At 36.9% G+C, this 25,253-nt stretch overlaps 1 protein-coding gene across 1 annotated transcript in view; it reads left to right on the top strand.

Moving 5' to 3' along the window:
- The first annotated feature begins 5,235 nt into the window (after window positions 1-5,235).
- Window positions 5,236-25,253, top strand: part of rps6ka4 (ribosomal protein S6 kinase, polypeptide 4) — a 48,549-nt gene continuing 28,531 nt past the window's right edge. Inside the window, exons 1-9 of the mRNA XM_079815512.1 lie at window positions 5,236-6,077; window positions 8,741-8,812; window positions 10,277-10,344; window positions 13,318-13,468; window positions 15,037-15,152; window positions 17,690-17,797; window positions 17,917-17,997; window positions 20,609-20,712; window positions 20,830-20,980. Coding sequence (XP_079671638.1) covers window positions 5,990-6,077; window positions 8,741-8,812; window positions 10,277-10,344; window positions 13,318-13,468; window positions 15,037-15,152; window positions 17,690-17,797; window positions 17,917-17,997; window positions 20,609-20,712; window positions 20,830-20,980 — 939 coding nt within the window. The 5' untranslated portion in view covers window positions 5,236-5,989. The remainder of the gene's footprint in view (window positions 6,078-8,740; window positions 8,813-10,276; window positions 10,345-13,317; window positions 13,469-15,036; window positions 15,153-17,689; window positions 17,798-17,916; window positions 17,998-20,608; window positions 20,713-20,829; window positions 20,981-25,253) is intronic.

Here is a 25,253-nt window from a genome sequence, read left to right on the forward strand (position 1 = left end):
ATTTTGATGTCTCATATGCTCCCCGAGGCTGCTTTTCACAATTATATTGTGACAGTTTGATATATTTTAAAATGTACTTTATTCCTGTGATGGGGTGAATGCAGGTAAAGTGGGCCTTTTAAAGCCCCCCTGAAATCAGAATTTTTTGGTTTTAGTATGACTTTTAGTATGGCTTCTTAGTAGGCCTATGTTAGTCTTAATGTTGTCTATAAGCTAGTGTGCTCCAAAACAATGATAAAATTCGCAATTAGAAGATACAAGCATTCAAAACTTACAGTCTCTCACTTCCGCCAATATGGATCAGCGATTTTGATGACACCACACTGCACCCCTAAATAGAGCTGAAGCTGCGGCTGAAATCGATCCCTTGTTCACACATTTACTATTTTCTGCATGGTGAATGGCACATAGTGCACTATATAGGGGACAGGGAACGATCAGACAGTGTAAATATGCTTTCCATTGGGGAGAATGAAGTCTGGTTTCACGTGAACCACCACAGCTCCGGTCCAGACACACGACAGCACAGAGCGGATCTAGGGTGACCACCTGTCCCGCTTTGCGTTGTACCGCACAGCATTTTCACCCCTTGTCCCGCATGTCGCATATTTAGAAAATGTCCCGCATTTTCATCAATCTGTTGATTTTTTATGATTTATTGAGAAAACATGCATGCGTTCTTTTGCCTTTTTAAGAAAGCATTTTATTTATTATTTTTGCGGCATCGTTTTTCACCTATATTTAACAGCGCTTCGTCAGAAGTAACATCCCGCCTTACACAAATACAAAAGCCATTTTTTAAATCATATCCAATGGTTGAAAAGAAAGGAGTAAACACGGTCACTAGTAGGTTGTGACGACTGTCAATCAAAATGTGGAGCATTCGTTCCATGTGTTCCCTGTCAGAAAACGAATGGATAGTTCTGTATATAAATGAATATAAGATTAACTAATTTCATGTTGTTTTATGTTTTATTTGTTTCATTTTTTATTTAGTTGCACTTGGTCAGAACTGTTTCAAAAATCGTTATCTGCATGATGCCTGCTGCCTTTGGGGTCAGTGATGTTGAATTTAAGATTATACAACAGTTTCAGGTTATGTTTTAGTGTTGGTAACATGTCCCACACAAAGTTAGTAATCGTCCCACATTTGGTTTGTTTGATGGTGGTCCCCCTAAGCGGATCATATGATCGATTCGACACAGACCACAAAATGTATCGGACCCATTTGAATTCTGCACAGAATGCTGTATTTTAAAGGGATATGGAGGAGATAAGGAGGAGAAACTGTTAGAGATTAGGAGGAAACTGAGGCTTTACTGAGCTGAAAGGCTCCAGTAAAGCTGGGATATAAACGAAATGCTATTGGCTGTTTTAAAAAAGGGGAAGAGCTGTTGGATATGTCCCGCCCTGCGTTTCAAGGGAAATTAAATCAACACATTAAAGGGTTAGTTCACCCAAAAATGAAAATTAATTAGTCATTAATTACTCACCCTTATGTCGTTCGACACCCGTAAGACCTCCGTTCATATTCGGAACACAAATGAAGATATTTTAGTGTAAAGCTGATGGCTCAGAAAGGCTTTAGATAGGCCTCCATTGGCATTCAGTACACTTATACTCCCAAGACCGATAAAAGGCACTCAAAACATCGTTACAAAGTCCATCTCACCACAGTGACTCTACAATAATCTTATGATGCGACGACAATAGTTTTTTTGCCTTCAACAAAAATATCTTCATTTGTGTTCCGAATATGAACGGAGGTCTGACGGGTCTCGAACGACATGAGGGTGAGTAATTAATGACAGAATTTTTCATTTTTGGGTGAACTAACCCTTTAAATAATGCTGCGCGTTTCAAGGCACTTCAGTGGACCTTTAAGTTTGATTGTACTGTGCTCTGTGGGTTTACACTTTTTAGAACATGACAATGGTCTTTAATTAAAGAGATACTATTTCTTCTGGACCTTATTCATCAAAGAATCCTGGGGAGAAAATGAGCATATTCAGCATAAGAGACTACTTAAAAGTACATATCCCAGTCTGAACTGTTGTACTGTAGGCCTAAGGCTTTGAATAGTAACACTCTTGTGAGTTTGCTACTGTTACAATTAAAAACTGTATAAGGGTTTGTCAAAAACATGACAACCAGACATGATACTCGGCTACAACTACTAACATTGATACTGGGTGTGCGAATTATCAAGAATTGACAATAGTCAATCGTATTGGTGGCACAGAGGGGCCCCCAAATAAAATTCTGCTTAGGGCCCCATAAGGGCTTGGGCCGGCCCTGGGTGTGACGTTATGATTGACAGCTTCTCTGAACAAAGTAGTCACTGAGGCACCAACGGACATTTTTGGGAACTTCGGGAGGAGATTGGAGCTTTAAAGGTGCACTATGTAACAATTTTTTCAGTAAAATATCCAAAACCCACTAGGCCAGTCTTATATATTTTGTTCAGTTGAGTACTTGTACTCAGTTGACAATATCCCAAATGTTTCCAACTAATTGTAAATGGTGAGAAAATTACTATTTTAACCAAGGAACCAGGACGTGTGAGGGAGTCGCCTGTAAATTGCATCATATCTGCGTTACCCTCGGTTTCCGAGAGAACGCACAGAGTAATGCCATAACTTCATTTTTAACACCCTCAGATGTATCTAATATGATAAACAGAGCTGCATTACCTCAAACTCATGACCGGAAAAGGCACCGGCAACTGTGGCATAATAAAAGTCCCGCTGCTCACGAGGCGTGTGTTGCGTTCATCTTATTAACAATCGCTCCAGCGGCCTTGCTCAGCTCCACAATACTCGATCCTGCTCTGCTTCATACAACAGTAACGCTAATGATCGCAACCATGAATATGATTTCTGCCCGAGTCCTATCCCGATTCTTTTCCACCGGCTGTGAGCTGAAGACCACATGTCCCAAGATTCTGCGCTCAAACTTAGCGTCATCAAACTACACCTTTGTATTGAATAGGTGACCTCTAGTGGAGAGAAAAGTTACATAGTGCACCTTTAACTTCAATTTCTACATTTCCATAACTGTTTATTTCACAAAAAGTTGCTGATTAGGTGGGAGTGTGGGCGGGACCTTGATATCGCAGCTCCACTTTGCGCTCACTACTGCGCAGACTCAAGACGGAAGATGTCAGCGCCATATTTGGACACTGGAGGCTTCACATACTTCAATGGAAAAGAGTGAAGGTGCGTCATCCATCTTTTTTTCCCCCTACAGTCTATGGAGGACACCCTCATGGTTAAAGGTAAAACCCTCTGAAGATTTGATTTCCTAACTTATAAGGTTGCTCATGCTCACTAAATGTTAGCAAATATCATTTTGACAGTTCCTGTTTTGTTTGTTTCTACAGTTAACAGGGAATACAATGCAAATAATAAAATGTTTAAAAATGTGTTAGGTTTACTGTAGGTGTTTTATTATTGCTGGCCCACTGAATGTGATTCAGGTAAAGTGGGCGATCTTTAACCTTCAGTAATTATACTCAAATTCATTAAATAAATTGACATTCACTGGTTATATTATAGTTGACATGCATATCTACTTTAGAAAATAGAAATGAGTGTGCTATTAGGAAATTCAAGTCAGAGATGGAAGAAAGGAAAGAAATAAGGTATTAAAGCATAAATCTGTGGAGTGAAGGTTAATAAACAGAACTGTATGCGTCTTGCGGAAGAACATTGCAGCCGGAGCTACTTCTCTCTGTTTATGTCTATGGCGAGTCACGCAGGGACTGTGCTCCTGTACCAGACCGGTCTGAAATAGTCCCAATATAAACACTTATTATAAGTATACCATAATGATTCAGGGTAAGACAAAAACACGGTTTGGAAAATGGATTCATGTTGTACATTCTCATTATTTATTTTTTGTAAATCTCGAACACTAAAAAAAGTTATGGACAGCAGCTTTAAATACAGTATGTTGTTGAATATGTTTTTTTTGGCACATGTGTTAATAAATAATGTTTTTAAATTAAGATACAGGATAATTTTGATAAATCAGGGATGGCCCACTTTACCAGACCAGCTGGCCAACTGAAACATGAAAATAAATTTGTCTGGAGTGCATCATTTTAAAATGTTTATTTGTATACCTTGCAAATAACACATTATATCAACTGTATTCAAATTATTTACCTCAAAGTTAACAAAAGTAATAAAGAAAGGAAAAGAAAAACATATAGGTGGGCTATCTAAATTACACGTTTAACAAAAAGTGACCCACTTTACCTGGCTGCATTCACACTTATAAATAATATTTTACATTTTAAATAATATTTCACAATATGTTTTTACTGTAGTCCTCAAATAAATCCATAAGGCGATTCTTAAAAGATCTTAATTTCCCCAAACATTATAAAGAGAGATTTACAACAAAAATGTGTGTATGGATGAAACGCTGTTGGCACACTTCAGGGCAAGTTGTCACAATGGAATCATTCAAAACCTAATGTCTTTTATATATATTATAAGACAAATAAATTGTTTTGTATTTTGTTTTTCAAATAGCCTATGATTTATTTAACGTTTTTTAGATAGTTTTGAAGCAAGTTTTCACCGTGACAACTTAACCCATCGTGCCAATATGCCTTGCTACGTGTTGTATGCATACAACCATCTTTTTTTTGTAAACCTCTCTCATCTGTCAGCAATAACAAGTTTAATCTAAACTAAATGTAATCTAAATGATAACAGCTCGACCTTCCACATGACATAGCTAGAATTAAACATGGATATACAACTTGAGATCCAAAAAGGGTGTGCAAGATAAAGTGTCGTTAGTGGGAGAGGCTGTCCTTTAGCACGGGAGTTGGCAAGTTTGATTGCACCAGCTTTTCTCTTTCACCACCTACACAGAGAACTAACCCACCCAGCCGCTCTGAACCGATTCCAATAGCGGCACTTGCCATCGGAAAGTTAGAATCATTTGAGCGAATCGGTTCTTTCAAACGGTTCATTTTAACGAACCAGTTCAGAAAGTGATTCGAGTCATAGCTCAGAAGTGTTCGCTCTGCGTGGTATACGTCATGTTTTGTAACGAAATGCAGCAGATCTCTTATGTTTCCATCCCTCCTCACTCCTCTTTAAACAAAACGAACATAGTCGAGTTCACAATTCGAGTGATATAAGAGGCGAGTCGGTTCGAACAAATCAATAAAAAGAACCGGTTCATAACAACAATTGGTTCGCGAATCAGACAGCTGCACTACTTCGGCTTCCGTAGCTGAAATGATCCTTACTACACTTTCTTCCAGGAATTTATCGTTCAATGAATTTCCTTTCCATAACAAACGCATATTTTAACGCGAGTCGGGGATAAGTACACCCGAAAGGAAGGTGCAAAGGACTTAAAAACGCCCGTTTAGCTTTAGTCAATTACATTTTTTACGTGATCTGTCAGGGTTGATAGTTAGCACGGTCGCTACCAGGGTATAACTCGTTAGCGGAGCAAAATATCGCTTTATTTGTTCGTGTTTAAGCGAAAACAGCGATAACGGGACCCGCTGAAATGTAAACCCTCGCACTGCGATCTTCACTGCGGTTGCTCACGACCTCACGACAGTTGTGTCGAAGTTGGAAATACGGAAATAACAGCCATCTATGGCCCACATAATATCAATTAACTGCAGTTCAAGTGTTGAAAATACGTGTATCCTCGCCTTGTTTTAAAAGATATTGAAAGTATATGGCTGTGCGCGCGCTCCTATCAAAAGTGGAGATTAATATTTAGGTCGTGCATGGAGATTAGTGTTCACAGCAGGATGTCAAAGGGATTTGTGAGCTGAGATAATAACAAAAACAAAAACATGTCATTCTCCCTTTCATAGATTGCAAAGTTTCGCTTCATAACAGAAATCCGTCGACTTTTGCTGTATATAATCTAGATGTTTGTGCATTGGAAGAGCGGGCTGTCAAAGTCACTTTACTGATCAAATACTCTTGAAGTCAGAGCCATCATGTCAGGGGACAGTAGTGGTAGTGGCGAGGACTCCGACCGGGAAACCAGCCGTAAAGTTTGCACCGTTAAACTCGAGATCACCAATGGTAGGTGTTTGCATCCTCACTTACGAGGCTTTACATATTTAACGTTAAACTGATGTGTTTTTGATTTCTAGCTTGGTGATGCTAATACCACGGTACTCTGATGTGTACCATGGTATTTAAAGGGATAGTTCACCCTAAAATATATTACTCACCCTCATGTTCTAACGAGCACAAATGAATCTGAGAGCTTTCTGTCCCTCCATTAACAGCTACGCAACTACCACTTTGATGCTTCAAAAAGTTCATAAAGAGATCATAAAACTAATCCATATGAATTGAGCGGTAAAGAGACTTTATCACTTTATATGATGAACAGATTGAATTTAGGCTTTTATTCACATATAAACATTCATCAACTCACACATCAGTTGTACGGAAGCTCAAGCATGTTCGCTTGACGGGCAAGAACCAATGAGGTTCATTCTCGTGTTATGCATCACATTTGAGATTCAGCAGGAACCAATGAGGTTCATTCTCGTGTTATGCATCACATTTGAGATTCAGCAGGAACCAATGAGGTTCAGTCTCGTGTTATGCATCACATTTGAGATTCTGCAAGAACCAATGAGGTTCATTCTCGTGTTACGCATCACGTTTGAGATTCAGCAAGAACGAATGAGGTTCATTCTCGTGTTACGCATCACGTTTGAGATTCAGCAAGAACGAATGAGGTTCATTCTCGTGTTACTCAGCACGTTTGAGTTTCCTCAATAACCAATGAGGTTCATTCTCGTGTTACGCATCACGTTTGAGATTCAGCAAGAACCAATGAGGTTCATTCTCGTGTTACGCATCACGTTTGAGATTCAGCAAGAACCAATGAGGTTCATTCTCGTGTTACGCATCACGTTTGAGATTCAGCAAGAACCAATGAGGTTCATTCTCGTGTTACGCATCACGTTTGAGATTCAGCAAGAACCAATGAGGTTCATTCTCGTGTTACGCATCACGTTTGAGATTCAGCAAGAACCAATGAGGTTTGTTCTCGTGTTACGCATCACGTTTGAGTTTCCTCAATAACCAATGAGGTTCATTCTCGTGTTACGCATCACGTTTGAGTTTCCTCAATAACCAATGAGGTTCATTCTCGTGTTACGCATCATTGGTTCTTGAGGAAACTCAAACATGAGGTTCATTCTCGTGTTACTCATCACATTTGAGATTCTGCAAGAACCAATGAGGTTCATTCTCGTGTTACTCATCACATTTGAGATTCTGCAAGAACCAATGAGGTTCGTTCTCGTGTTACGCATCACGTTTGAGCTTCCTCAAGAACCAATGAGGTTCGTTCTCGTGTTACGCATCACGTTTGAGCTTCCTCAAGAACCAATGAGGTTCGTTCTCGTGTTACGCATCACGTTTGAGCTTCCTCAAGAACCAATGAGGTTCGTTCTCGTGTTACGCATCACGTTTGAGCTTCCTCAAGAACCAATGAGGTTCGTTCTCGTGTTACGCATCACGTTTGAGCTTCCTCAAGAACCAATGAGGTTCGTTCTCGTGTTACGCATCACGTTTGAGCTTCCTCAAGAACCAATGAGGTTCGTTCTCGTGTTACGCATCACGTTTGAGCTTCCTCAAGAACCAATGAGGTTCGTTCTCGTGTTACGCATCACGTTTGAGCTTCCTCAAGAACCAATGAGGTTCGTTCTCGTGTTACGCATCACGTTTGAGCTTCCTCAAGAACCAATGAGGTTCGTTCTCGTGTTACGCATCACGTTTGAGCTTCCTCAAGAACCAATGAGGTTCGTTCTCGTGTTACGCATCACGTTTGAGCTTCCTCAAGAACCAATGAGGTTCGTTCTCGTGTTACGCATCACGTTTGAGCTTCCTCAAGAACCAATGAGGTTCGTTCTCGTGTTACGCATCACGTTTGAGCTTCCTCAAGAACCAATGAGGTTCGTTCTCGTGTTACGCATCACGTTTGAGCTTCCTCAAGAACCAATGAGGTTCGTTCTCGTGTTACGCATCACGTTTGAGCTTCCTCAAGAACCAATGAGGTTCGTTCTCGTGTTACGCATCACGTTTGAGATTCAAGCAGGTTCGGTGGAGCTTCGGTTTGTTTGCTGATCAATGTTTATATGTGAATATAAGCCTAAATTCAATCTGTTCATGATAAAGTGATTGAGTCTCTTGAGAAAATTTGGACTAAACTGTTCAATTCTTATGGATTAGTTTAATGATCTCTTTATGAATTTGAGGCGTCAAAGTGGTAGTTGTGTAGCTGTCAATGGAGGGACCGAAAGCTCTCAGATTTCATCAAAAAGATCTTCATTTGTGTTCTGAAGATGAACGAAAGGGTTTGGAATGACATTAGGGTGAGTAATTAATGACAGAATTTTCATTTTTGGGTGAACTATCCCTGTAATGAGTCCATCTTATGTCACATGCTGGATTTATTTATTTTTGCTAGATTTTCCTTTTTTTTTATTGCAATTCTAGCTCTGTATTGTTAATTAAAAACCTTGATGGGAAAAGCAGTATTTTTTTTCCCCAGTCATTTAGGTTATCGACCATAAGTAAATATCACTTTGGAATCGGTCAGATGACTATATCATTGCTTCTACATGCACTGTGTAACATATTTATTCAAATATGTGTGTGGGAGGATTTAAAGGGTTGAGAGCAAGATTTCTTGTGTAAATTCATTGTTTGTCCCTTCCCAGCAAACCTCACTGGATACACTGAGAAAGTTGGCATGGAGAACTTTGAACTTCTCAAAGTGCTGGGCACCGGAGGTGAGAGTGCTGCACTGTATTGTCCCATAACTGCTTTGTCGATCCCGTGAAAGTCATTGGGAATGTTTATGCTCTGACAAAATTGTTTTGAGTGATTATGAAAGAAAGTTATAACACGAATGATGGCCATGAGGTTAGAATTATGGAGTAGATCGAACACATTTTATACATCACAGTAGTGTTGTCAAAAGTACCGACCGCGATACCAAGTCGGTACTGAAATGTAAAAAATGTGACGCTTTGAGCGCTGTTGAGTGGAATCGTAAACGCCTCTGACTGGCCATTGTGCTCACGCGCTCATCAAACATGTCTGTGATTGGCTACAATGAAAAAAGTAAGATCATAAAAATACTTTAAATGGTATAACAAGCATCTTAATTATTATTTTAAGGTATCTTATTTTTTGGGGATGGAAAAACAAATCGCGATACTGCCTAATGTGATTTTATTAAAATTCAAAACGCTATGATTTCATTAAATAAATGTGAGCGCTTCACGTTTCAAATCCTGAAAGTGGCGCTGTTGTGTAAAACCAATTTTTACTTGAAATAAGCAAATGCTCAGTGATACTAAAATAACACTAGTATGGCAAAATCTTATTATTACAGTGTGTATATATATATGTGTATATGTATGAATATGTGTATATGTATGTATATGTGTATATGTATGTATATGTGTATATTTATGTATATGTGTATATGTGTATAAATATACACTGTAATAATAAGATTTTGCCATGCTAGTGTTATTTTAGTATCACTTTTATATCTCCAACTTTAATTTTTCACTGCAAATCAGCCAAACACTTCTTTCCAGTCATTCTGGGTAATAATCAACTAGTGACTCCAGACCCATAATCAGACCTAGCATACGCCCAAATGGTCACCGTGATTTTGCTAAGTAAGACATGTTCCTGGGTCAACATATTTTGTTTACGCTGGAACAACTTTCCTGTCTGAAAATGTAGTCCTACCCCTAAACCTAACCCTACCCATAAGTTCTCCCTGGAATCAGAGTGAAATGATAGGTGAATAACACTGATGTAGAAGCACATAACCCTGGTTCTAAGCCTAAACTTGACAGAAACTGTAAACTTGTCTCTCAAGTCGGATTGGTTGATTAGAATGTTGTTCCAGGATCAACAAAGATGATGATCCAGGAACATGTACTTTGAATTCACGTTCACCACATCCAAACACCTTGTGAAACTTTAATGCTGGCTTATTAGCAACATACGAATTACAGGAAGCATTTAAGTAGTATTTGTATAATTGTTTTCTATCACAGTCTAATTGGCAGATGCAGCTGTAGTTAAACCAGATTGGCATGACGTGTAAATATTGTGGCTCTTTGAGCATTTAAAAGGTTGTTTGAGTGCAAAGTTACTCAAAAGCATAGGTTTTGTTCAATACACATTGGTTGAGCTATCCCTACATCTCTGCTTTTCCTTCTCTTTATCAGCTTACGGGAAAGTATTCCTGGTCAGAAAAATCAGTGGCCATGATAAAGACAAACTCTACGCCATGAAGGTTTGTACTGTCTACTGTTACACATACATTTTTGCTTGCCCTTCAATTAGTAAAAACAAACAAAAATATGCAGTTATAATGAGTTATAATGTGCTGCCACAGCAGATTTTGATTAAATCACCATTTTGGTAGCACAACAAGGTTTCATTAGTTAACACGAACTAAGAATGAACAATACTTCTTGAGCATTTATTAATCTTATCGTAGTTAATATTAATTTCAACATTTACTAATACATTACTAAAATCAAAAGTTGTATAATTTAACATTCGATAATACACTGAACTAACATGAACAAACAATGAACTACTGTATTTTTTTATTAACATTTAAAGGAACACGCCACTTTTTTGAAAATAGGCTCATTTTCCAACTCCCCTAGAGTTAAACGGTTGAGTTTTACCGTTTTCGAATCCATTCAGCCGATCTCCAGGTCTGGCGGTAGCACTTTTAGCATAGCTTAGCATAGATCATTGAATCTGATTAGACCGTTAGCATCTCGCTCAAAAATGACCAAAGATTTTTAATATTTTTCCTATTTAAAACTGGACTCTTCTGTAGTTACATTGTGTACTAAGACCGACGGAAGATAAAAAGTTGGGATTTTCTAGACCGATACGGCTACTTTCATTCCTGCATAATAATCAAGGAACTTTGCCGCTGCACAATGATATTAATAGGGCCATATAATTTCCGCAATCACGGAGTCGTGGAATTGGCACATTAACGCGGAATTTAGTGTTAATGTAGCATTTCCCGTAATTTTACATATTTGGAATGAAATTCTGTTTTGTGTGGGAGAAGAACGTATGTCTGGGGAAAATACAGACCGGGGGAAGCAAATCTGGGCGACACAACCCCTCCTGTCATTTACCCCCCACCCCCTTTAAAACAATGAAAGTAAGGCAAAGCGGCTCTCCACGGCTCTGCTTTCGTCGGCAAAAAAGTTAAGAAACTCAATGCTAAGCCCTCAGTACCGAGCCGAGCAGTTCCCATGGGACTTTTATGTGTCAGGTGAACTTTTGTTTTGGTCTTATATTTTTTACTTGACGTATCTGACATTTCACATGGGGTTTATTATCAGCGTCGATCCCATGCACACATGGGCCAGTTTGCAAACACTCCACTGACAACTACGTTACTGAGCAGAAAAATAGGGCAAAGAGCAACAGAAATATAGAACGCATACATGCGATGATCACAGCTGACACTCCATCTACGGACTGCCCACTCACCAGCGAGTGAGTGAGAGAGTGCGTTCCGCCTTAAAGGACCAGTACCTAATTCTACTTGTTACTAATATAATTTATTTTACTGGACAGTTTAAGGCTCATAACCATTAATATTTTGTTGTGACTTAAAGTACTTAGAGTGCAGTGTTATGTTGCATCATGCAGTATTTGTCCTGAGTAAATGTGATGTTTGTTACCGCAATAAATTTAAGGTAATTCCTATTTTGTTTTGTTTTATTACATTAACATTAAAAGCACACTCTTTTTATACCAAAAATAACAGTAAAGGGTAAAAAAAAAACTGAATTCCCAAAAATTAAAACAGAAAAAACTGATTTTGCAAAAATTAAAATGGACAAATGGAATTTGGGAAAAAATAAAACGGAATTTGGGAAAAAATAAAACGGATTTTATAGGGCCCTATATTACGCAGCTCCTGAAAATAGGCTAACTTCCTTCAACATAACCAACCTGACAACCTGCTTGCACAGAGAGCGTGCTGGGGACTATTTTCAGGCGCTGTGGAATATCATTGCGCCGCTGCAGCCATGGTACGGCAGCAAAGTTCCTTGATTATTACTCAGGAATGAGAGAATAGTTCCTGGCCATATCGGCCTAGAAAATCGCAACTTTTCATTTTCCGTGTACACGATGTTACTACAGAAGAGGCAAGTTTTAAATAGGAAAAATATCGAAACTCTTTGGTCATTTTTTTTGAGCGAGATGCTAACGGCTACTGCCAGACCCGGAGATCGGCTGAATGGATTTGAAAATGGTAAAACTCAACTGTTTAACTCTAGGGGAGTTGAAAAATTAGCCTATTTTCAAAAATAGTGGCGTGGTCCTTTAACAAAGATAACTATAAGAACTAAAAAAAAAATTTTTTTGTTACTTGAAATAAAATAAACATTAACTGAAAAAAAAGTTTTTTTTTTTTTTTTACTACTGTTAATTTATTGCTTATAGTTGCATAGGCAACATTTCTCATTTTTGTTTGTTGAAGTACTAAAATAACTAAAACTAAATCAACTGAAACGAAACTTTAATAAAGTAAACAAAACTTTACAAAACATAACAAAATGACTAAACCTTTAACCAAAATTAAAATAGCACAACTAAAAATAAAATCTAATTCCAAATATTACCCAAAAACTATAATACTATATCAATGATAGTAAGGGTGCATTTATGCGACAACGATGTACTTAAAACGGAAACGTTTTTCTTTTGCATTTTTCACGTACAGAATCCAAAGTTGTCAAAATGATCTCCGTTCTCACAGACCCGTGAAAACGACTAAAAACACTGTATTATTCATGCCAGGCCAGTAGATGGTGTTGTCACTTTGTAAAGAAACCCTACACGCCTATAGACTGAACACATAGTGCGCATAATGTCACTGTTTTCACAAATTTACGTTTTTATAGTTTACACTAACAGTGTTGTTTTCAAAAACTTGCACTTTGAAATCCGTTTTAAAATTTTGCGTTTTCAGGCCCCCGAAATCACACAGTCAAAGTCAACTTTATTGACATGTTTAGCACATTGCATGGCCATTGCTAAAAACGAAACGCAGTTCATTCAGGGAACATCAGTAACACATTCACAAGGACTAGAAAGACAACAGTAAATGTAGTTAATAGTTAAACAGAGAAAAATGGATGGAATTAAAAATTATTTTAAATTATGTTATTCATCTCATTGTTATTATGAAATAATTGAATGTTCTTTTCTCCTGTAGGTTCTGAAGAAAGCAGCCATTGTTCAGAAGGCAAAGACTGCCGAGCACACTAGAACAGAGCGGCAGGTGCTGGAACACATCCGCCAGTCACCCTTTCTGGTCACCCTCCATTACGCCTTTCAGACGCAAACCAAACTGCATCTCATACTAGGTAAGCACAGGAGTGTGCTATCAAAATAATGCCTTATTTCCTCACGCATTAATATGCAATTTGACTGATGTGCACAATAAAAATGGTGAACAGTTTTCACTCAGAAATTATTAGTAAATTTCACAAACATTTACAAAGAAACTGCAAGTAACAATGAATTAAAGATGATGTCATTTTGAAGTAGGAAGACGGAATTAGTATTTTCTTGTTAAACGTACTCCGATAGTATGCATGTTTTATTTACAACTTAGATTTTTATTTTTACAGTGACTATTTAATTATTATAATTTTTTTTACAATAGCTTTAAAGTAGTGCTGTCAAATTTATTAATCGCGATTTAGTCGCATGTAAAATAAAAGTTTACACACACACACACACACACACACACACACACACACACACACACACACACACACACACACACACACACACACACACACACACACACACACACACACACACACACACACACACACACACACACGTGTATGTATATTAGTGCTGTCAATCGATTAAAAAAAAAGTTTTTAATATTTTTATATTCTATTAATTTCAGTTACTCTCCAAATTAATGTAGAAACATCTTAAAGTATGCTTACAGTATATTTTAACTTGCAGTATATTTTAAATATTTGTTGTAATGGCATCTTTTTATGAATAAAGTCCAGTATCACTCATACTGGACTGCAACTGATGTCTCTATTAATTTTTTTTTTTAAACATTAATGATAGATATTCAACATTACAGTTTAATTGAAAGCTATCAATTTCAACATGTATTAGCCATTCTTCAGTTGTCCAGCATCTTTTGCATATTTGAACCCTCTCCAGCAGGGACTGTATGATTTTGAGATCCATCTTTTCACACTGACGACAATTGAGGGACTCAAACACAGCTATTAAAAAAGGTTTAAACATTCACTGATGCTCCAGAAGGAAACATGATGCATCTGGGGGGTGGGATGTTTGAGTCCCTCAATTGTCCTCAGTGTGAAAAGATGGATCTCAAAATCATACAATCCCTGCTGGAGAGGGTTCAAATATGCAAAAGATGCTGGAAAACGGAAGAATGTGCAGGACCTGGAGGATTTTTCTGAAGAACATTGGTCAGTTTAACTGCGTAGGACAAACAAGAGACTCAAGAAAAACCATCACAAAACAAAAAAAAACAGGCGTGGATCATCCAGGGAACGACACACAGTATTGAGAATTGAGAACGCGTCGTTTTTAATAAATTCAGCTATTTTTTGGTCTTGTGAACTGTATGTAAACATTGTTTAATGTCTTATTCAGGACCGCACTAAATAACGCACTAAAAAAAAAAAATAACGCATTTTGTATGATATCTTTCCTTTTGTTCAAATTATTCACATTTTCAAGCGGATTCTGCAATTGATTCACATACTTTTTCTTGCAACTGTATGTACTTGTTACTGTGATGTAAAATTACTCATCCCCAATGATGTAAGACATTGGTCATACCACCCACCTCTAGTTTCTAGCTATTTTTCCTTTTGTAAATTGAAGTTTTTTGGAAAATTTTGTGAGTGTGTGTTTGTTTTGGAAGACTATGTGAGTGGAGGAGAGATGTTTACGCACCTCTATCAGAGAGATCATTTCTCCGAGGAGGAGGTGAGGATCTACGTGGGGGAAATTATTCTGGCCCTGGAGCACCTGCACAAGGTATTACCAGCTACTGTAGCGCCTTCTGACCACTCTTTCATTGAGAATAGTAGATGCACACCTACAGATATGCAAGTTAGTGAAGTTAAATTCACTTATGCAACTAATTACATATGATTAATACTGTTCAAATAGTTTTTAATATTTCTTTGAATATACTTATTCTGAAGTATTTGTGAATTAAATCCAGATAGGATTTGTAATCATTGTTTGGGTGAAGCGTAATTAGTTATAATTATCAATAATATTTAAGTTTTGGGCTCACTTGGTGGTGCTATAACATGAAAAAAACATGAAAAGGGCTATAACCACCTGTCTGCTAGTCCAATTGACTTGAAAATTGGTATACAGTGTCTTGGTCCCAAGTGCCATGATAGTTTATGAGGACATTGGTGTATCTCAAAAAACATGGCCGCCAATGAAGTTTGAGCACCTATTAGACAAGGTTAACAGAGGCCGATTGGAATGAAACTCGGCATGTTCGACTTGATTTTTGAAAGAAATCGCCCACTAGATTACAGAGTTTTACGGCTCTAATCACGTGGGGTTTTTACATATCCACACAATATGCATATCATTTGATAGATCTCCTCATGTTGAACAAATTTGCCTTGAGAATCACTGCTGTCAATCAAATCGTTCATTAAATATTCACGATTATGTTAAAAATCTACTTTTGCGAACTAGCCCTCTGACTAAAACCATTGCTGTACGATTCTCTGGACTCCTGATCAATAGTTATCAAAAGGTTGAACTTTGCACTTTGGGTCGCAATAACAGGGTCATTTAAAAAATGGCAGTGGTAAATATACTCAAAAGCCTGAAGGAAAACTCAAAACTTCACGAAAATAGGTGAGCATATGACTATAAAGAAGCATGCAAACTTTATAGAGATCAGACCATAGGTGGCGCTATAACTGTTAAAAAGCTTTAAAAACCATGCATTTCCTATGGTAAACTTCCTGTAGTGGCTGCAAATGGTCTTTTTCATCGATCTATCTATATTCATTAGGGGTGTAACGATTCATCTACTACATCGATGTATCGATTTATATTCCTATGATCTAACTACATCGATCTGTGCTCGGCAACTTGGCCTTCCGGACGACATGTATCGATCTAACATCGTTTTAAAAGGTAATCAATCGATTGTATCGATCATAGGAAATAACGCATTCGATTTAAGCACGTCAGACTTTATATGGATGTTTTTTCTTAGCACTTTTAATGATAAAGGCGTCAAACGTTACTCGATTCAGTCTGCCTATCTGTGACATCATCGCCTCGCACCAGCAGCAGCGCTAAGAAAACAAAACATAGCATGGCGGATGGCAGAGGAGAAGCCAACCAGCGAGAAATGATCAAGCCACCAGGAGAAGGAGCTAACGCTACCTGTACTTTCAACCCTGGCTTGTTACCTGTGCATTCCAGCACCAGTGTGTTTTAGTACTGCTGGAGACATAGTGAACGCACAGAGAAGTGTTCTGCGGTCAGATCATGTTGATCAGTTGATATTTTTGGGAAAAAAATGTAATTGAGTCATTGAAGAGTAGTTGGTTACATTTTATCTTTTGTTAAATATTGTTTGTTACTGAGAGTAGTAGCAGGTTCAGCCAGTTTATTCAACCTGAAGAAATGTTAGTTGCACTTTATTTTTGATATTAATATTGTATTTATATTATTTTAATGTTGAACAACAACAGCAAAAGTAGCAGGTAAACCTACTATTAATTAAACCTGAAGAGAAGTTAGTTGCACTTTATTTTTGATATTAATATTGTAATATTTTTATGTTGGAAAACAAAAGCAGAAGTAGCAGGTTAACCTACTGTTGAAATGTTGGTTGCACTTACTGTGCTTTTATTGAAAATGTATTGAATATTGAAAATGAGAGCAGAAAAGGTTAACTTCCTGTTAATTCATCCTAAACTGTTGGTTGCACTTTATTCAAATAAAATTTGAATGCATTTGCCATTAATTGTTGTTTACTTGTTTGTTTATATCCATAATTAATTTATACCGGATTCCCTTACAAGAAACAACAGGAATCTAGGAAACTTCACCTGCACTGACCAGTCTCCAGATATTTATTTCAGTCACACAATTTTTGGCTAAAAAGTTACTGAATCGATTTCAAGTCACTGAATCGTTTCGGATCGTATCGTTCTAAATTAACCAATATCGTCCTTGAATCGTATCGACAACCTCAAATCGTGATACGAATCGAATCGTTGTTAAAACGAATCGTTACACCCCTAATATTCATCTATGATCAAGATGGTTATATGCTTGCTAAATAAAACGTAACTTTTTATGCATGTGTGCCTTAAAGGCTTTAACTGATTGAACCCCGCTCAAATGCTGCTTGCAGCTTTAATTTATTATACATTTTTATCAAACTGAGATCAAGTATTAAGATCAAACTTTGAAATGAATTGTGATAGCTATAAAAAAAGAGATTATGGTGAGATTTGTGCTTTTTATGGAGACAGATTAGCAGGTTTTTCTAAGAATCTCGTTTGGTTGTGTGTTTCCAGCTTGGCATTGTGTACCGGGACATTAAGCTGGAGAACATCTTGTTGGACAGTGATGGTCATGTGGTTCTGACAGACTTTGGGCTGAGTAAGGAGTTTCTGGAAGAGGAGGTGGGAAAATTAAAACGAATAATAAATGAACTAATGAATAATAACTGTAGTTGATATTTTTCTCTGATTGTATCCATGTTGTGTGTGTTGTCATGCTGATATGCTTTGTTCATGTGTAGAAAGAGAGGACGTACTCATTCTGTGGCACTATAGAGTACATGGCACCAGAGATTATCAGAGGGAAAGCTGGCCACGGCAAGGTGAGAGATTTCACATTTCCAATCGAAAGGGGAAAAAAAGAGATATAATTGCGCAAAGACTTTTCTTTTTCATTTGAAATAAAAACATTTGATAACTAAGCACTTTCCTAGATAAAATATTAGTAATGTAATCCCTTTGCTTTCTGGATTTTTGAGTTTTTCTCATTTACTATTGGTGCTTTTCCACTGCATGGTGCAGTTTGGTTATGGCTCGCTTAAATGCTACCACCTCGGTTGAGGTTCCAAGTGTGCCGTACCGATACTAAAAAGTGACATGTAAACACTGCAGATCACAATTGTCACTACCGTCCTTACCATTATATGCTTTTGTGACAGTCGAGCAAACCAAGTATTGTCGTACTCTGCGCTTTGTTGTACAAGTGTCTAAAGCCTTGTTTATACTCGACCCGTCCGCGCAAGCGCAAGGGTGCGTGTAGCAAAAATGACGTCATCGCGGAGTGGGCGGTAGTGCGTGTTGAGTGCGCAAGACCCCATTTTGCGTGGCGGTGTGCAGCGCATTTTTTTTTTACTTTTCGCCCGGCTCTGCATCCAAAGAGGCACGAGTTCTAGGCGAATCTAGCCGAGGATGACGTCTCATCACGCCGGCAGCCAGTTTGCACTTACAAATTAGTTGCTTATATCTACAAAATAAGCCTACAAAAGCATAAATAAGCCAATAAAGATCCATGTTTAATAAAAAAAAAATTCATGAAACTAAATGTTTAGTGAAATTAGGAAATATTTAAGAGATTGTTGATTTAGTTGTATACACATGTGTGCATACATTTTGTTCTCATGTCAAGTAATAATATCAAGGTTTACTGGGTTTTACACAATTCTTTTGTAGTGTGGTTTTTGGTGAAGTGTACTAAAATAAATATTGTCGCCTGTGTACATTAGCCTACTTCTTCTCATCTCTGTTTCCTGATGGTTTCTATAACAATTACTCCGAGTCGCCCTCTATCGTTTCAAAGAATAGTACAACAGCGAGCGCGTCAAGTATAAATGCCTCGTCCGTTTGGGGAGGAGAGTGCGCAGTCAGTGGAGGTATAAACAGGTATAAACAAGTATAAACAAGTATAAACAGGTATAAACAAGTATAAACAAGGCTTAAGACTCTCTTGTTTTTAGCAGTATTTTGTTTTGCTGCCATCAGCCTCCTTGCAGGTTGAAACATCAACATGCAGCAAAGTAGAGACGTCACAATTACAACGATCACTCTATAATCGCACCCACTTTAAAGCGGTGCTGACTGCAGTGGAAAACCAAAGCGAGCCAAGCCGAGCCGTGCCAAAACGAGTCGTACCACGCAGTGGAAAAGCGAAGCGAGCTAAGCCAAGCTGTGCCGTACCGAGCCATACCAGGCGTTACCATGCAGTGGAAAAGCGTTATATGTTTCCATCCCAAGTTGCGAATTTAACTTAACCACAAAATTGGAATATCGCTTAAAACATTTGCAAATAAAGCACAGTTTTCATCCCATGTGTTCAAGATAAACAAAATCGTCAGTTCCTGGGATACTGGTGCAAAATATCTGTATTAAAAATGTAAGCTGTCGAAATCTGGGGAAGAAACTGTGGCTCTTTTTTCTTACAACATAAATGACTGGGGTCTCAGAGCATGCAGACGAAACGCAACAAATGCTGTCATTTTATCTTATCTTCGGATGCCTGGTGTTTGAGACACTTGTGAGATACTTCTGGGAGGTCATTATACCAAATAATTTTGATGACAGACTTTGGCTCAGGCATTTCACAATGACCAAATTAATCACATCCTCTGTTGAGGCAAAGTCATGTGAGGTTTTTGTTGCGCATCGAGGGATTTATTCAGTAAATGTGCTTCCATCATAGTTTACTGTATGTGTCTTACCGGATAAAAAATGTATCCACCTCAATTGAGCGCAAACGTTTTTTATATGCACATTTGTTTTCATTATTTATGCACATCTTGGTATTTTCATCAAGAGGTTTTTTTAAATGCGATATCCCAAAATGCACATAAGTGTATGGAAATATGATTCTCATGACTGTAATTCAAGCGTCTTCCTACAAATGTCTTAATTATATTTTGCCTCTCCACATTAAGCTGTGATAGAGGAATGTATTTGTAATGTTGAATTATAGAAATATGCATATTAACTTTTAAATATATATTTCTCTTTCCATATTACAGCTTTTTTTAAGTTTTTCACATTTTGGTGATGATGACTTTTTTGCATTAATGTAATGAGAATTTATGGTCAAAAAAAAAAAAGTATGTCCATCTTAAGCCTTGTTTATACTAGTGCGTTTTCGTTTTAAAACCCATAACTTTTGCTACAGTTATGCCTGTCGTCTACACTTTTTTTGCGTTTAAAAATTAGTTTTTGAGATAAAAAAAAACAAATGCAGCAGACCCCGTTTTAGTTTGAAAACTTCTAGGTTGCATTTCAGTGTAAACAATCTGGATTCAGATGGCAATAAAATCACTGACTATTGACCTGTATTGACTTTTCGTGCCTATGAGAAACATTTACCATCTTAATAGGACAGGCTTTCGAGATATTCTCCAAATTATGATTGGTGACATGTGCAATAGTGGTAATAATTCCTTCCTTCCCTTTCTGTAGGCAGTGGATTGGTGGAGTTTGGGGATTCTGATGTTTGAGCTGTTGACTGGAGCGTCTCCGTTTACACTGGAGGGAGAGAGAAATTCCCAGAGCGAGGTGTCCAAGTGAGTCTCGTCCGCACACAGGCTCTCACAGTGTTTAAACTCCCAGTGATGATAACTGTTATGACTGGATCTCATAAATAGTTCCCCAGAATTAAAGTAGCTTTCTGTCTCTGGCAGACGCATCCTGCGCTGTGAGCCTCCATTCCCCTCGATCATTGGGCCCTTGGCTCAGGATCTCCTGCGAAAGTTACTTGTGAAAGACCCTCATAAGAGATTGGGCTCTGGTCCCCGAGGATCCGAGGACATCAAATGCCATCCTTTCTTCAAGGTTCGTTTTTTTGCTTTTCATCTGTTTTTATTCCTCACATTTGATCTCAGTGTTACTTTTTTCGGTTAAAAATTATCCAAAATCCATTTTTGAGGAAGAACATAACCAGCCAAAACTATCTCCTTACCTTAGCCCGATTCACAACGGTGAGCTCGTAATAATGTGTTTTTATTTATGTGGGATTGGTATTCGAGCATGGCGCCGTTCGTCTTTGCGTCATTACGTCACATCTGTATGCATAAAGAAGGAGTCCGGCTAGTAGGCGATCACATGTGAGGATGCTGCAGGTGGCAGATCATTTATAGCCTTTTCTCACGGTAGCTGGAATAATTAAACATATAGTTTTGATGGCGGATTGTAATTCAGAAAGATCCAAACGACATCATCAGTGACAACTGGAGATTCACCCGTAGTCAAAAGCAAAAGATTAGACTGTAGAGAAATTGAAATCTACAGGTTACGCTAATAAACACTTAATACATGTAGTCACGCAATGCTGATGTTGTTAACATGAACAATTTGAGAACAAAGTATAAGAATAATAATAATTTGCATGGTTTGATGTAATATAAGCTAAGCGTACGTTTTTTGTTGTTGTTTTTTTTTGTTTGTTTTTTTTTATTTTCTTTTGGGCAAGTGAACATTTTAACACAAAGAAACATAATTTACATCTTTTTTTGACAGTTTGTGCGGTTAATCCACAAAAAAAAAAAAAAAAAAAAAAAAACCCCACACAAGACTTATATTTAATGTGCAAAGTTATTTTCCCGTTTGCCCAAAAAGGAGTGGGAAGAGAACTTTTTTAATCCCACCCCCATTTCTCATAAATCATATAACATAACATAATAAGCTTCCTTTTTGTTTTCATTGGACCATTTCTTCACTTGAGGACGAAAAGTAACTGTTTTATCTTTGCTAACTTAATAATTAGATTTCAATAATAACTATAAGATACCAACAATGGTAAGGAAAATTTACAGATACCAACACTGGTAACAGACAGCACATACCAACAATGGTAAGGACATTTTACAGATACCAACACTGGTAAAAAAAAAAGAAACAAAACATGGAAAAATGACAAGCACAAACCAGCACTGCAGGATGGAATATTGAGATCATGTTAAGACAATCTCTCTATATATTGTGACCAGACCTTGTGTTTGTATTGCATCTTGAATATATTGATATTTTGGCATTGTTTGCAGTGTATATCCAAACTGTTCCAAAGTTTCACACCACGTATAGACACACAAAAGCTTTTATGAGTGGTTCGGACATTAGGTAATTTAAAATCTCCATATCCTCTTAAATTATGAATTTTCTCTTTGATTGTAAACAAGCCTTGCAAATGACATGGTAATAAATTGTTGAGTGCTTTAAATAAAATTATTAGTGTGTAATATTTTACAAGGTCAAGAAATTTTAAGAGCTTGGAGTAAAGAAATAAATTATGCATGTGTTCAAGAAAACCAACTTTATGGATGATTCTTATAGCACGTTTCTGTAAAATAACTATTGGATTAACTGTGGATTGGTAAGGATTCCCCCACACTTCAACACAATATGTGAGGTAAGGGAGTACCAAGGAACAGTATAATGTACGTAGTGAATTTTGATCAAGATCATATTTTACTTTATTTATTATTGAGAGGCATTTTGAAATTTTAGTTTTTATGTGTCTTACGTGGGCTTTCCATGATAATTTATTGTCCGTTACAACTCCCAAGAATTTATACTCGTTTACTTTCTCGATTTGGACACCTTCAATCATAATTGGTAACTCTGAGTTCATTTTTAGGTTGCCAAACATCATTACTTTGGTCTTACATAAATTAAGCGACATATTGTTAGCATCCATCCACTTCTTTATCTAGCTCCTCATTTACAGTACCTATAAGTTCATTCTAATTATAACTACTGTAAAATATATTGGTGTCATCTGCGAAAAGTATAAGTTTTAGTAACTGGGATACCTTAAAATGGTATCGTTTATATATAAATTGAACAACTTTGGCCCCAGTACTGAGCCCTGGGGGACACCACAAACAATGCCAAGTTTATTAGATGTATACGTTCCCATTTGTACAAACTGAACTCTTTCTATAAGATAGCTTCTTAACCAGTTCCCAGCGACCCCTCTGATACCGTACTGTTCTAATTTTTCAAATAAGAATGCATGATTAATTGTGTCAAAAGCTTTCTTCAAATCAATAAAAATACCCACAGCATATTTCTTTTCATCCAAATGCACGTGTTATGTCCTCTATTGCATCAACTATTGCCATAGAAGTTGTTCTTTTTGTCCTGAAACCATATTGCGCTTCATCAATTATTTGATGCTTATCAAGAAACTTTTCAAGACGTGAATCGAAGAGTTTTTCAAGAATTTTCGAAAACTGAGGCAGTAGGGAAATTGGTCGATAATTTGTAAAACTGTGTTTATTCTCACTTTTAAATATAGGTATTACTTTGGCAATTTTCATTTTTTGGGGAAATTGACCTGACTGGAAAGATAAGTTGCAGATATGAGTTAAAGGTTTTGCTATGTTGTTGATTACCCTTTTGATTAATACCATATCAATGTCGTGATAATCTCTAGATAACTTACTTTTACACTTGAGAACAATGTTTGTCATCTCTTGTACATTTGTTGCAGCTAGAAAAATAGAATATGGATTTTTTTCAATACTTGTATTTCTTTGAGAAGCTCCTTTATCGTGAATTTTTGCCGCCAACTCTGGACCAACATTTACAAAAAAACTATTGAACCCATTAGCTAAATCATTCATGTTGTGAATTATACAATTATTGTCATCGAAATATTCAGGATATGTTGCCTTTGTAGCTCCTTGTCTGATTAATCTATTTAATATATGCCATGTTACTTTCATATTATTATTATTTTCTTGTAATACTTTCCTGTGATATAGCTGTTTGCTTGTTCTAATTATATCTATTAATTTATTTTTATATTTCTTATATTTTAGTTCGGCTTCTTCAGTTTTTAAATTAATGAATTTTCTATACAGATTATTTTTTTTCTTTTTACAAGCATTTATTATTCCCTTTGTTAGCCAAGGGCTATTTGTATTTTTTCTATTTATTCTGAGTTCTTTAATAGGACAGTGTTTATTGTACAGGGACATAAATATATCTAAAAAGTTGTTATACGCCTCGTCAACATCTGTTCCTTTATAGACTGTACTCCAATCTTGAAGCATCAGACTATTATTGAAGGCATTTATAGATTCCTCACTTTTTATCCGTTTGTAGGTTAACTTACTGTCTTTCTTACTTTTCTTTTTACAATCATGGTCAAGAACAATAAAGATAGGTAAATGGTCAGTTATGTCACATAAAGAGGCCACTAGTAATTTTATTCCCCATGATGTCAGTGAAAATATTGTCAATAATTGTAGCGCTATGTGATGTTATTCTACTTGGTTTAATTATTGTTGGATAGAGAGACATCGTGAACATTGTATCTGAAAAGTCATCTGTATATTTATGTTTAGTTGGATTTAATACGTCTATATTCAAGTCACCACAGATAAATAATGTTTTATAATTTACACTGGAAAACAGTTTCTCCATCCATTCATTAAAAATGTCAATATTTGAACCAGGTGATCGATATGCAACGCTTACAATAATGTTATTTTTTTTTTCATGGTGTATTTCAACGGTTAGACATTCCATAATTTCATCTATTGCTAGGGTCATATGTGATAAAACCATACAGTTGATAGAGTTATGAATATATAAAGCAACCCCACCCCCTGCTTTATTTCCTCTATTTTTATATAATAAGTTGTAATCATCAAGTCCAAAATCTATGCCTTTGTCATCATTAAACCAAGTTTCAGTAATAGCTATGATATTAAACGGGTAAGTGAAATGTTGCAGATACTCTTTGATGGAATTAAAGTTAGTGTACATACTTCTACTATTAAAGTGTATTATCGATAATTTGCCCTCTAATTTCACATTGTTTTCAAACTGTTCTTGTGTGATATAATTACAGTTTTTAACAATAGAAGAGAGAAAATGTATGTCTGGGTCTATATCTGCTGCTGGATCTATTGTGTCGTGTTCATATGATAAAGTGTCTAGTTCCATTTGGTTATGATGGAGGATATTGTGCAGCATGTCCATGTCATTGTTTTGAGTAGGCTTATTTGATGTATTGAGCATGAGATGTATAGAGAGTCACGAGTTACCTTGTTTTCATCTCAGTATTTATCAAGATCTTCTATATTCCTCACCATCA

This window comes from Gobio gobio (genome assembly GCF_949357685.1).
Source record: "Gobio gobio genome assembly, chromosome: 4".
In the NCBI taxonomy this organism is placed as follows: Eukaryota; Metazoa; Chordata; class Actinopteri; order Cypriniformes; family Gobionidae; genus Gobio; species Gobio gobio.